This window comes from Protopterus annectens, chromosome 6.part0 (genome assembly GCF_019279795.1).
Source record: "Protopterus annectens isolate FY-2018-M chromosome 6.part0, PAN1.0, whole genome shotgun sequence".
Lineage (NCBI taxonomy): Eukaryota > Metazoa > Chordata > Ceratodontiformes > Protopteridae > Protopterus > Protopterus annectens.
Genome location: NC_056737.1, coordinates 1,585,165,865 through 1,585,181,565, shown reverse-complemented (window position 1 = coordinate 1,585,181,565; position 15,701 = coordinate 1,585,165,865). Strand labels below are relative to the sequence as shown.

Sequence of the window (15,701 nt, the reverse complement as noted above, 5' to 3'; positions counted from 1 at the left end):
AGTGGCAGGTGTGGAGGCTGGTGGATACTGAAGTACATAGGTGACTGGACACTGACATCAGGAACATGGAGCTCCTTATGGAGTGATTTGTAAAGTTATTTAACCAGTAAGTCCTGGTCATCAGGCCTCCAAGGGAGCATAACATCAGCCACCCAGGTTTGTTAATTTTGGTTATGATTTCATCTGGGCCAGTCTGGTCTTATTCCTCCTTTTTATGTCTTTTCCAACATATTCTCCAATTTCCTCCCCAAACTTTATATGTACATCATCCCAGTCTGTCTACATCCACTACCTGTCCTGTTCTACTCCCTCTATCCCATCCAAAGCCCACCAAAAGCCATCCCTCAGCAGCAACCCCATCTTCCATTCTTTTTTTAATAATAAAAATGAGGATTTATTCTCTTAAAATACCTTTCATTTCCTTTCCCCCCACCATCCATTCTATATTGTTTATCCTTGTACTCTTGCATCATCTTAGTCTACTTCTATTTCCTACATTGCTATCTTCTCTTTTTGCTCCCCTTTTATATGACAGTTAGGGTAACCACTTGGGAATGATGAACTCTTTGATGCTCTTCTCCAAAAGGCTGACTGCACCAGAACTTAATGAACTGCAGATAAACTATACTGATGCAGGGGTACAATACCATAAAGCAACAGTAAACAATAAGCAGCAAACATCAGGGAATGGACAAAATCGCACAATGGCACATTATAGCATTGTCACCTTGTAACCAACAGAAATCACACAATGGCACATTATAGCATTATCACCTTGTAACCAACAGAAATCACACAATGGCACATTATAGCATTATCACCTTGTAACCAACAGAAATCACACAATGGCACATTATAGCATTATCACCTTGTAACCAAGAGAAATCACACAATGGCACATTATAGCATTATCACCTTGTAACCAACAGAAATCACACAATGGCACATTATAGCATTGTCACCTTGTAACCAACAGAAATCACACAATGGCACATTATAGCATTATCACCTTGTAACCAACAGAAATCACACAATGGCACATTATAGCATTATCACCTTGTAACCAACAGAAATCACACAATGGCACATTATAGAATTATCACCTTGTAACCAACAGAAATCACACAATGGCACATTATAGCATTATCACTTTGTAACCAACAGAAATCACACAATGGCACATTATAGCATTATCACCTTGTAACCAACAGAAATCACACAATGGCACATTATAGCATTATCACCTTGTAACCAAAAGAAATCACACAATGGCACATTATAGCATTATCACCTTGTAACCAACAGAAATCACACAATGGCACATTATAGCATTATCACCTTGTAACCAACAGAAATCACACAATGGCACATTATAGCATTATCACCTTGTAACCAACAGAAATCACACAATGGCACATTATAGCATTATCACCTTGTAACCAACAGAAATCACACAATGGCACATTATAGCATTATCACCTTGTAACCAAGAGAAATCACACAATGGCACATTATAGCATTATCACCTTGTAACCAAGAGAAATCACACAATGGCACATTATAGCATTATCACCTTGTAACCAACAGAAATCACACAATGGCACATTATAGCATTATCACCTTGTAACCAAGAGAAATCACACAATGGCACATTATAGCATTATCACCTTGTAACCAAGAGAAATCACAAAATGGCACATTATAGCATTATCACCTTGTAACCAAGAGAAATCACACAATGGCACATTATAGCATTATCACCTTGTAACCAACAGAAATCACACAATGGCACATTATAGCATTATCACCTTGTAACCAACAGAAATCACACAATGGCACATTATAGCATTATCACCTTGTAACCAACAGAAATCACACAATGGCACATTATAGCATTATCACCTTGTAACCAACAGAAATCACACAATGGCACATTATAGCATTATCACCTTGTAACCAACAGAAATCACACAATGGCACATTATAGCATTATCAGCTTGTAACCAACAGAAATCACACAATGGCACATTATAGCATTATCACCTTGTAACCAACAGAAATCACACAATGGCACATTATAGCATTATCACCTTGTAACCAACAGAAATCACACAATGGCACATTATAGCATTATCACCTTGTAACCAACAGAAATCACACAATGGCACATTATAGCATTATCACCTTGTAACCAACAGAAATCACACAATGGCACATTATAGCATTATCACCTTGTAACCAACAGAAATCACACAATGGCACATTATAGCATTATCACCTTGTAACCAACAGAAATCACACAATGGCACATTATAGCATTATCACCTTGTAAACAACAGAAATCACACAATGGCACATTATAGCATTATCACCTTGTAACCAACAGAAATCACACAATGGCACATTATAGCATTATCACCTTGTAACCAAGAGAAATCATACAATGGCACATTATAGCATTATCACCTTGTAACCAACAAAAATTGCACAATGGCACATTATAGCATTATCACCTTGTAACCAACAGAAATCACACAATGGCACATTATAGCATTATCACCTTGTAACCAACAGAAATCGCACAATGGCACATTATAGCATTATCACCTTGTAACCAACAGAAATCACACAATGGCAAATTATAGCATTATCACCTTGTAACCAACAGAAATCGCACAATGGCACAATATAGCATTATCACCTTGTAACCAACAGAAATCACACAATGGCACATTATAGCATTATCACCTTGTAACCAACAGAAATCGCACAATGGCACATTATAGCATTATCACCTTGTAACCAACAGAAATCACACAATGGCACATTATAGCATTATCACCTTGTAACCAACAGAAATCACACAATGGCACATTATAGCATTATCACCTTGTAACCAACTGAAATCACACAATGGCACATTATAGCATTATCACCTTGTAACCAACAGAAATCACACAATGGCACATTATAGCATTATCACCTTGTAACCAACAGAAATTACACAATGGCACATTATAGCATTATCACCTTGTAACCAACAGAAATCACACAATGGCACATTATAGCATTATCACCTTGTAACCAACAGAAATCGCACAATGGCACATTATAGCATTATCACCTTGTAACCAACAGAAATCGAACAATGGCACATTATAGCATTATCACCTTGTAACCAAGAGAAATCACACAATGGCACATTATAGCATTATCACCTTGTAACCAAGAGAAATCACACAATGGCACATTATAGCATTATCACCTTGTAACCAACAGAAATCACACAATGGCACATTATAGCATTATCACCTTGTAACCAACAGAAATCACACAATGGCACATTATAGCATTATCACCTTGTAACCAACAGAAATCGCACAATGGCACATTATAGCATTATCACCTTGTAACCAACAGAAATCGCACAATGGCACATTATAGCATTATCACCTTGTAACCAACAGAAATCGCACAATGGCACATTATAGCATTATCACCTTGTAACCAACAGAAATCACACAATGGCACATTATAGCATTATCACCTTGTAACCAACAGAAATCACACAATGGCACATTATAGCATTATCACCTTGTAACCAACAGAAATCACACAATGGCACATTATAGCATTATCACCTTGTAACCAACAGAAATCGCACAATGGCACATTATAGCATTATCACCTTGTAACCAACAGAAATCGCACAATGGCACATTATAGCATTATCACCTTGTAACCAAGAGAAATCACACAATGGCACATTATAGCCTTATCACCTTGTAACCAAGAGAAATCACACAATGGCACATTATAGCATTATCACCTTGTAACCAAGAGAAATCACACAATGGCACATTATAGCATTATCACCTTGAAACCAAGAGAAATCACACAATGGCACATTATAGCATTATCACCTTGTAACCAACAGAAATCGCACAATGGCACATTATAGCATTATCACCTTGTAACCAAGAGAAATCACACAATGGCACATTATAGCATTATCACCTTGTAACCAAGAGAAATCACACAATGGCACATTATAGCATTATCACCTTGTAACCAAGAGAAATCACACAATGGCACATTATAGCATTATCACCTTGTAACCAAGAGAAATCACACAATGGCACATTATAGCATTATCACCTTGTAACCAACAGAAATCACACAATGGCACATTATAGCATTATCACCTTGTAACCAACAGAAATCGCACAATGGCACATTATAGCATTATCACCTTGTAACCAACGGAAATCGCACAATGACACATTATAGCATTATCACCTTGTAACCAACAGAAATCACACAATGGCACATTATAGCATTATCACCTTGTAACCAACAGAAATCACACAATGGCACATTATAGCATTATCACCTTGTAACCAACAGAAATCACACAATGGCACATTATAGCATTATCACCTTGTAACCAACAGAAATCGCACAATGGCACATTATAGCATTATCACCTTGTAACCAAGAGAAATCAAACAATGGCACATTATAGCATTATCACCTTGTAACCAAGAGAAATCACACAATGGCACATTATAGCATTATCACCTTGTAACCAAGAGAAATCACACAATGGCACATTATAGCATTATCACCTTGTAACCAAGAGAAATCACACAATGGCACATTATAGCATTATCACCTTGTAACCAAGAGAAATCACACAATGGCACATTATAGCATTATCACCTTGTAACCAAGAGAAATCACACAATGGCACATTATAGCATTATCACCTTGTAACCAAGAGAAATCACACAATGGCACATTATAGCATTATCACCTTGTAACCAAGAGAAATCACACAATGGCACATTATAGCATTATCACCTTGTAACCAAGAGAAATCACACAATGGCACATTATAGCATTATCACCTTGTAACCAAGAGAAATCGCACAATGGCGCATTATAGCATTATCACCTTGTAACCAACAGAAATCGCACAATGGCACATTATAGCATTATCACCTTGTAACCAAGAGAAATCACACAATGGCACATTATAGCATTATCACCTTGTAACCAAGAGAAATCACACAATGGCACATTATAGCATTATCACCTTGTAACCAAGAGAAATCACACAATGGCACATTATAGCATTATCACCTTGTAACCAAGAGAAATCACACAATGGCACATTATGGCATTATCACCTTGTAACCAACAGAAATCACACAATGGCACATTATAGCATTATCACCTTGTAACCAACAGAAATCACACAATGGCACATTATAGCATTATCACCTTGTAACCAACAAAAATCACACAATGGCACATTATAGCATTATCACCTTGTAACCAACAGAAATTTCACAATGGCACATTATAGCATTATCACCTTGTAACCAAGAGAAATCACACAATGGCACATTATAGCATTATCACCTTGTAACCAAGAGAAATCACACAATGGCACATTATAGCATTATCACCTTGTAACCAACAGAAATCACACAATGGCACATTATAGCATTATCACCTTGTAACCAAGAGAAATCACACAATGGCACATTATAGCATTATCACCTTGTAACCAAGAGAAATCACACAATGGCACATTATAGCATTATCACCTTGTAACCAAGAGAAATCACACAATGGCACATTATAGCATTATCACCTTGTAACCAAGAGAAATCACACAATGGCACATTATAGCATTATCACCTTGTAACCAAGAGAAATCACACAATGGCACATTATAGCATTATCACCTTGTAACCAAGAGAAATCACACAATGGCACATTATAGCATTATCACCTTGTAACCAACAGAAAGCGCACAATGGCACATTACAGCATTATCACCTTGTAACCAAGAGAAATCACACAATGGCACATTATAGCATTATCACCTTGTAACCAACAGAAATCACACAATGGCACATTATAGCATTATCACCTTGTAACCAACAGAAATCACACAATGGCACATTATAGCATTATCACCTTGGAACCAACAGAAATCACACAATGGCACATTATAGCATTATCACCTTGTAACCAAGAGAAATCACACAATGGCACATTATAGCATTATCACCTTGTAACCAAGAGAAATCACACAATGGCACATTATAGCATTATCACCTTGTAACCAAGAGAAATCACACAATGGCACATTATAGCCTTATCACCTTGTAACCAACAGAAATCACACAATGGCACATTATAGCATTATCACCTTGTAACCAAGAGAAATCACACAATGGCACATTATAGCATTATCACCTTGTAACCAAGAGAAATCACACAATGGCACATTATAGCATTATCACCTTGTAACCAACAGAAATCACACAATGGCACATTATAGCATTATCACCTTGTAACCAACAGAAATCACACAATGGCACATTATAGCATTATCACCTTGTAACCAACAGAAATCACACAATGGCACATTATAGCATTATCACCTTGTAACCAACAGAAATCACACAATGGCACATTATAGCATTATCACCTTGTAACCAACAGAAATCACACAATGGCACATTATAGCATTATCACCTTGTAACCAACAGAAATCACACAATGGCACATTATAGCATTATCACCTTGTAACCAACAGAAATCACACAATGGCACATTATAGCATTATCACCTTGTAACCAACAGAACATTGAAGAATAGGAATCTGAACCAAATGGCACCTACAACGAAGAACATGCAACAAGGGTGGACTTTTTGCTCTGTACATCACAGCAGTGCACTTCAAGCTATACCTCTGAATAGCTGTAACGTGCAAAAACTCAACCTTTAGGGCAAGGAAGCCTGTCCATAGAAGGATATCTCCTAAATTGAAGAGTAGTTAATCAACTTCTGTAATGAATCTCCAATGTTGATGTCCATTGATGAGAAAATGACCAAACATTTGCAAGACTGCCTTCACTCTCAGGAGGGGACAATAGGTCAGTGTGTATAACCACCAATTTAGGAAGCTGGAGTCATGCTGGTGCTGATATCAGGAAATGGAAGAGATCTTACAAACCAGTGTATTATAACTGATAAATTATTTATCTTAGTTATAATTGCAAAAAGGGAAAAAATATTTTCACAGCAACTGCAAAATAACATAGAAAAATACATAATATGCAACTGTGGCATCCATGACAAAGAGAGAGAGAGAGATAGAGATCTGCTGATAGATCACATAACAAGGACTTGATTAGTAGCTGTAGACTGGTTCAGCTGGCATGGGAGGAATTTAGAGTCAGGGTCTGATATCATGCCAATGTCAGAGGGGCAGAGTCAGTTTAAGTTCCACTGAGGAAGCACCACCTGAGGCAATTCATAGTACAAGCAACACAGAAAGACACATTCTTTACAGAAGTAACCCCACCATGAATTAAACCGAACACTGAAAGTGTGATAAGAGACCTTGGGACCCAGGTGGACAGTAGTCTTTCCTTTGATGAGCACATCACCACAGTGGTCAGGAAATCATTCTACATGGCAAACCTCATCACGAAAGGGTTCTCATCCTGGAAAAAAGAGGTCATTGTTCCCCTCTACTCGGCACTCATTAGACCCATTATAGAATACAACACTCCTTTTGCAGTGTACCTCACAAGACATCTATAACAGCTGGAAAGGCCACAGAAGTACCTCACAAAGAGGATTACTGGCCTCAAACAGATGCCCTATGCTGACCATCTCAAAAAACTCCAGCTTTACTCCGTAGCACATTGCCTACTCTGAGGTGATCTCTGCCGAACATACAAAGCTATGTCAAACCCAGAGCTGTTGGACATGCTGCACCTAAAGAAATCCCAATTCCTCCGCGCTACATGCTCTAAGGACCTAAACCTTGTCACCACAATAAATAGAACATGCTGGAGGGATAGATTCCTGTCCCAGAGACTTCCCATACTCTGGAACAAGCTACCCATCTATGTCAAGCAGAGTTCCTCATTAGCGCTCTTCAAGAAAAATCTTGATGAGTGGATTGAAAATAGGAAATTCACCCCAGGGATTACTTCTCTGGCTCTGCTTGACAGGGTCACAGGAAAATAACTTTCTTGGGAGGCAAAAGCCAGGGAACCTTGTTGGCTAGGCTTACTTAGGCCCTTGGGCCAATTGCCTAGTACCTACCTATGAACCTATGAACCAGAGGGACTAAGTGCTACAAGGCAGTTGTGCTAACAATGCAATACTGTGCTGTCTGCAGAAAAACTAATCTGGCAAAAATTATGAAACCTGGAACCTGGGTGGTATTGCTTTTTTGCCTTGCATAAGCAGGTACCTGCTTCATGCAAAGGGTGCACAGCTTCTGTTCTCTTCCAAAGAGACATTCCATTTAAATTGCATGAAGCGTTCATTTGCTTCCAAGGCAGCACTCCATGTAATGAACTTGAGACATTAGTCCTCATCCAAAGCAACATAATACACTGTGTTCTTCTGCCATTGCTTCTAAAGCATACAGCAATATCTGTGTCAAGTCCCATATACTATACCTGACAGTTTTCCATCTACGCAGATTTTAAAATACGAAACACAGGACATGCACAATACCTTTTTGGTTTGTTCCCAAGAGTACCTTTCCCCATAGATACACTATTGGCACCCAATTGGCCAATTAATTCTGAGCGTGTGAGTGTCAGGCATCATCAGATACATACTGACAAACACAGGCAGGAGCTCTATGTCCTAGTCTATCCTGCCCAGAAATCCAAATCAAAACTCATTCCTCAGCAACAATCAGGTGGTAGAGAATGGGCCAGCTTCTTAATTCTGTTGACTGAATCTACCCATGAATGCAACCCATTTGGAAGTTCCTTGTTCTACCATTCCTGTCTGCTGAGGAGAAGAATGTCTTCACATGTCAAGTATTCCTTGTCTGCCAGTGCAAGATGCACTTATCATGTCATGGGCTCAACAGGCTCATATTCTATCAGGTAACACCTATTACTCCTGCTAGGTGTCACCCTTGTTTTGAGCCAGTCACCTCCTTCCACCAGCATGGCCATGTGAGCCAACAGGAGCTGCATGTCGCCATACTCCCCAGCCATCTCCTTCAGGCACCAAATTAGGTTTCCATACTTAGTTCATCATGCCTTGCACAATACCTTAACTGAAATGTTGAAACATTGCTTGATTACCAGCAACATGATTCACACGCAAATACAGTATTATAACTGCTGTGGATTGTTTTAATAACTGTTTATTCACATCTATATGTCTAAATAAAATTTTGTAAACATTATAAATGCTGTATTACTGCCCATTATGATATTATAATAACAGAGGCTGTTTTGTATTTCACTAACACATTCATTGCACAGTATATACTACTAAACAGCACTCTTCCCCTAGATCAATGTAAGCATGATTGTTCAGTGATTAGGTTTTCACACATGCAGGAGCTAGAGGTTTAATGCTGGCCTCTGACAACTATCTGTTGGTGTCTATGCAGTTTTTATTTATTTATTTATTTTATTTTACATTTGTTGACTGGGCTAGTCTAGCTGGATACATGTCCATTTTCAGTAGAGGCCCAGGGAGATAAGCTCCAAGCAGATAAAAAGAGAAAATACAATACTTAAACAATACTATACATAAATAAAAAAACAAGTACAGTCACTGGTACACCCAAGGATGGGAGCCCCAATGCACAAAAACTGATAAAAAATATAAATCCACAAACAATGTGCCGCCGGGCTGCCAGGGCATAAAAAGTCACAAGTTCCAACAATGTGAAAAATAAGTCCAAATGCAAAATAATCAAGACATCCAATGCACGAAAACAACACAAAAGATCTTAAAAAAAAACACCGGTTTATTCTACTGTGGTAAGCGCTTTCGCTTAGGAGCTTCTTCAGACCAAGAATACATACAAAGACTTCACATATTTATAACATGCAGTAATCAACATCAATTGAATAGCAATTATACATTAAAGGTGTATAAGCAGTAATATAAAAGACAACAAATATACAAATATATAAAATATTGTATAAAATATAAAGGGTAAACTATCTAAGTTAAAATATACCTATAAAATAATATGGAACACTAATATATATGGGAATAATAGAAAATGTGGTCAGAAATGATGTAAAGACATAGTATATAAAAAATGCGGCTAAAAATAGATTAATGTAAAGGGAATAAACTAACCTGAAATACCTACTAATACACACATGAATTCATCATTGAAATCATTTACAAAGCCTTCTCTTTTTCAAAGTGGGCTTGATGGACGCCCTCTCATTTAAGCCTAAGCCTCTATCTGCCCTTAAAGTAATTATCCAACACATTTCTTTATATTCCATGTAAGTCCGAATGTCTCCTTCCCTGATACTCGGTTTTATTGCTTCCATTACACTAAATCTAAAACTATGGTGGGTACCCTGTTCCATCACGTGTTTAGACAGGGCATTCAAGGTAGAAAGCTTCCTGATATTATACAAGTGTTCCCTCATTCTATCACGTAATGGTCTATTCATCTTCCCCACATAAAAGGCCCTACAGCTTCCACATACTGCTAGATATACTACACGGGGAGTCATGCAATTATGGATACCCCTGAAATGAAAATCTTTATGTAAGTCTGGATGATGAAACACCTCCGTGGTTTCGATGTAAGAGCAAAAGTTACAAGACATACAAGGTGCAGTATGACCTATACATGCTCTATTTATCATACTGTTATTAGTACATAGTAATTTTTTAAAATTACTATGATTTTTAAATCTAAAGTGTGGTATATTACCCACCAAGTTGGCAATATCTTTGTCGACTAATAATATAGGCCAATGTTGTTTAAACAAATCAGTGACATCTCCTATGTCACTGGTATAAAACAATGAGACCTTAGTGACAACATCTCGATTATGGTCCATATGATTATCATGGGTGCCTGCTGGTCCATAATATGGTTGGGCTCTAGTCTCTCTCAATTCAACCAAGTCATCCCATTGTTTGACCATCTCCAAATGACTATATCCTCTATCTAGTAAATTCTGTTCAATTCGAGCTAAGTCCAGTTGGAAGTCTTCAAAGGAAGGATTCATTCTGGATGCTCGCATCCCCTGTCCTCTTATCAAGTTCCTAAATATATATCCTGGATGCATACTGGACCTAAAAAGGAACGCATTCCTGTGGCACGTTTTACGAAAAATGCCTGTATTGATCACTCCTTGATCTAACTTCTCTACGTATACATCCAAATATTCAATAAAATTGTATGAAAACTGATAAGTGAATTTCAAACAATCCAATAGGTTGTTCATAGTCCCAAAGAATTTGATCAGTTCTTCTGTCGACCCTCTCCACAAGAGAAACAGGTTGTCAAGATAGTTTACCCTTTATATTTTATACAATATTTTATATATTCGTATATTTGTTGTCTTTTATATTACTGCTTTTACACCTTTAATGTATAATTGCTATTCAATTGATGTTGATTACTGCATGTTATAAATATGTGAAGTCTTTGTATGTATTCTTGGTCTGAAGAAGCTCCTAAGCGAAAGTGCTTACCACAGTAGAATAAACCGGTGTTTTTTTTAAGATCTTTTCAAGTGTTGTTTTCGTGCATTGGATGTCTTGATTATTTTGCATTTGGACTTATTTTTCACATTGTTGGAACTTGTGACTTTTTATGCCCTGGCAGCCCTGTGGCACATTGTTTGTGGATTTATATTTTTTAATACTATACATAAATCTCAATGCTTAGACCTTTTTTTTTTTTTTTTTAATTGCAATACACTGGAGAATTAAACTTATATGGGAAGAAAAAATTCAATTTAAGTAGAGTGGTCTAGAGTCAAAGCATAGTTTAAGATACAACAATTTTAGATACACACAAGGTCTGAAGATGACAATATTTAGGCCAAAGAAAGAGAGATGGAGGCATGAGAAGGTTATGGAAGAAAAAGAATAGGAAAAGAATACACTGGCTAGTATATGTTTGGTTTGCATAGAAAAATTGTTGTAGAGGGCACATGGTACAGGAATAAGGGTTGAAAACAAGATGAGAGAAATAAGGAGAGGGAGTAGGGTTCAGTCTGGTTTAGAGCAGGGACAAAGCCAGAGAATTTTCAGATGTTCTTTGATGTTTTTGCATCTGTGCAGATCTTTTCTGGGTATTCGTATTTCTGACCACATTCCAAAGTTCATCGCCTTAGTGACCTGCCAGGGCACTATCGTTAATTGTGTGCCTTTATAAAATAATTTTTTAAAATTTTAAATGTTTTCATTTTCTTTTTAAGTCGCAGCTATAAAATCACTGTCATGTGCTGACTAAGGCTGAGTATATCCAAGCTTGTTTTGTTGCAGGGCTGTAGTTTAATATGAGGTTACACAACTCAGAGAAGATAGAAAAGGTGAGTTTGTGCCTTTTTTTCCTCTGAATTTATGTGACCTTGGAGTCAGTATGTAGCAAGACTACTGGTGTGGGTGAAGAATGCCAATAAAAGGCGAAGCAGAGGAGCTCAGTAAAAATTGTATTGTAGTCTTTTGTGTGGTTTTGTATGATATTTATTGAGTTGACAGTTATGTTTCATTTACATATTTCATTTGTGATGCTTTGCATTAGAACTAAGGGAGATACAGTGTCTCATTATAGAACTGACATGTGCCATGGCCAGATACACTCAACATTAAACCAAATGTCATGCCGAGTTAACAATTAAGTTATTGCAAACTCTGGTACTTAAATTGTTGTATCATCGGTAAAGGTGTTTTTTAGAGATGTAACAGATTAAATGATACTGTATCATAAAAAGTTAAGGCTGTCACAAAATTAAGGCTCAAGTTCAAATGAACTTTAAGGTGTAGCCCAGAGTTTGAGTCCTTCATTTTCCATTTATACATTGTCTAACTCTAAGGTCACTTAAACAAATCCATCAATACTGGTTAACCCTGAAAAGAGTATTTTGTGAGTTTACTTCATTATCTTTTTTTTTTTTTGTAATCTGCTTTACCCTTTCAACTTTGAGTACTATATTTGTACTGTGGAGCATATACTTTCACATGGCATTCTTATAACACTGAAACAAACCACAGTGAAGCCTTAATTTGTTTACATTATGGTTATAAGCCTATCTGCAAGAGGCATGCTAGCAATCACCGCAGCTGCGAAGGAAGGAAGTGATGGAAGCTTCAAGTGAGCGATTGTTTCATTTGGAACTACAACCTTCTCATTTTACTGTGTTATCAAAGAATAGCTGTTATTGCTCAGTGCTGCTGTCTAACCACTATGCAATGCATGGGCCTGAAAACAGTGCCCTGCTTAGGAACTTAAGCTGTTTACTATAATTAATTTGCATCTACATCTAATTTAAATGATCACAATAATGGAGTGGTAAAAATGATGGTATCAAAATTGCTTCCAAAAGCAGCATTCAGCTTGTGTTCATAGAATGCAGATACATAATCTATAATAATAATAATAATGATATTAAAGATATTATTACTTAATATCCGATGTTGCATTTCTTTCTTTCTTTCTTTTTATTAACATTGGTCACTTCTGATCTTTGACATCAGGACTTAAACTCACTCAGTTAAAAGAAATGTCTCTTCACACTCATTCCTGTCTTAAAGTGACCTCTTGACCTTGCTGTAGTTCATTCTGACAAGTGACATGTGACGCTGTTTCAAGACAGGCTGGGTCTTGTGCTGAGGACTTGGTCTCCTATTTCTGCTCCTTAGCAAGCTGCCTATTCTGATACATATATAGAATAAGAGGGCATGTGCTAGCTTTTCCAGTCACCACAATTCTGATTGGATAATTTCATGTCCAAAATATCCCAAGGAGTCTCATCTTGTTTGGTTCTGTTTCAAACTAAGTTTCAGTCCGTCAGTGGATTGGGGGGGTTGACAGTTTGACAGGGGGTTCCCTTACTATCTTGTAATTTGGCTCAGTTGAGTTTTCACAGAGTGTTGATGTTACCTGATGTGTAATCTAGACTGTCTCGAGTACTTTATACCTACATTACAATTTATACTTGGGTCTTGTTTTCTGTTCCTCTCTCTTCATGTTATAAATAAGGAAGTACCTTTAAAATGCCAGTGCTTCAGGGGCAAAAAGATCACATTAGAAGAGTCAGTCGAACAACTATCAACTTAACTAGTAAGTGGTCCTTTTCTTCTATATTTTGGGAATTCTAGATAAAAAACAAAATGTTAGAGGCTTCTGTTTTTAGCCACATGGTGATAGTAAACTATTGACTTCTTTCAAAATAGTATAATGCTGTTTTATTTGTGCACAGAACTTAGCATAGCACAGGACTGTATTTAAAGATTGCTGTTCAGAAATCCCACTCACTTGCTAAGCAGCTGTTAGGATCTGAATTCTGAGCAGTTTGCATATGTCGACACTGGCAATATAGTTTATTAGATTCATCCAATGAAATGTACAAGCTGAGCTCTGTTGACCCAGCATTTCCCTCACAGATTTTGCTTACATGCTGTCTACTTCTGTAATATTTCATGTAACCATATGGGGTCTTTCCACAGAGTGGCCATTAGTCAATTTTGACTCGGGACAATTGCTTGCTTGTTTACATGCAAGAGAACATTTACACAGTGTCATTTCAAATGTAACATACTGAATGAATTTTAGTCTGTTGCAGATGTGTGACAATAGCACACATGCCTGTGCCGAGATAGATAGTTTAATTCTAAAAGTATAACCAGAATCATACATCAAATGCTTTCAAAATGAACTAACCATTTCATACCATGACCCTTTCTGGGTCATTGAGAGCTGCTGCTCACTAAAGCAAGTATCTTTCCTTGAAAGCACACTCCCACTTTCAATTGTCATGATGTTGGTCTGAAGGAAAAGTGTGATGAAACTACAACATAAGCTATGTGATGTGGGCAGTAATGCTTCTTTTGATAGGCTTTAATTAAAAAGGACCCAGGAACCAAAGTGGGCCTTGTTTTGCAATGACTTCATCCAGAAAGCTATAGATCTGAGGCTGTGAAAGACAATAATTCGATTGAATGTCCACTGATCGTACACAATTTAGTAAAAAAAAATAAGTAAAAGTTATACCACTTAGCAGGCACATTAAGTAAATGTTATACCAACAGCAGGCAGCCATCTACAACACTAAAATAAATTCAGGTAATCAGTCATAAATTAAATCTAGCACATGTAACTGCAGTCATCATGATTACTATTATATTTATTTATTTATTTTATTTTACATTTGATGACCGAGAAAGTCTGTCTGGACAAGCAGTCCTTTTTCAACGGAGGCCCGGGAGAAAAGCTCCACATTTAAGTACAGTGCAGTATTAGAGCAGACAGTAACAGTGTATACATTTATGAACAATTACAATTTGGAACATAGAGCACAATAAATGCATATAAAAATAGTTACCAAGGACAAGATGTAGAGATGTACAGTCCGCTTGTATTAGCTAAAAAATCATGTGAAGGAGTCCGCAATATAACAATATTGGTACTAGATATAGTATAAACTATCAGCTTTGGTTAACACTGCTGTAGTGAGTAGATGGGCATGATGTGATTTTGGTTCCCTATGTCACCTGTTCCACTGGTGTGGTGCAGGGGCACAACCATTTATTACTGAGGTGGGCTTTTAGGGCATTTTTAAACTCAGTTATGGAGTTTTTGTTTGTTAGACTGGTGGGTAGGGTATTCCATACTCTGGCAATACAGGAGGAGTACAGGG

At 37.2% G+C, this 15,701-nt stretch overlaps 1 protein-coding gene across 7 annotated transcripts in view; it reads left to right on the top strand.

Annotated features, from left to right (window-relative positions):
- Window positions 1-15,701, top strand: part of EVL (Enah/Vasp-like) — a 1,573,360-nt gene that overhangs the window by 819,100 nt on the left and 738,559 nt on the right. Inside the window, exon 1 of one of the 7 annotated variants that reach the window (XM_044075039.1) lies at window positions 13,873-14,125. The exons of the other annotated variants lie outside the window; for them this stretch is intronic. Coding sequence (XP_043930974.1) covers window positions 14,059-14,125 — 67 coding nt within the window. The 5' untranslated portion in view covers window positions 13,873-14,058. Of the gene's footprint in view, window positions 1-13,872; window positions 14,126-15,701 lie in introns of those variants that run through there. 7 annotated transcript variants of the gene reach the window in all.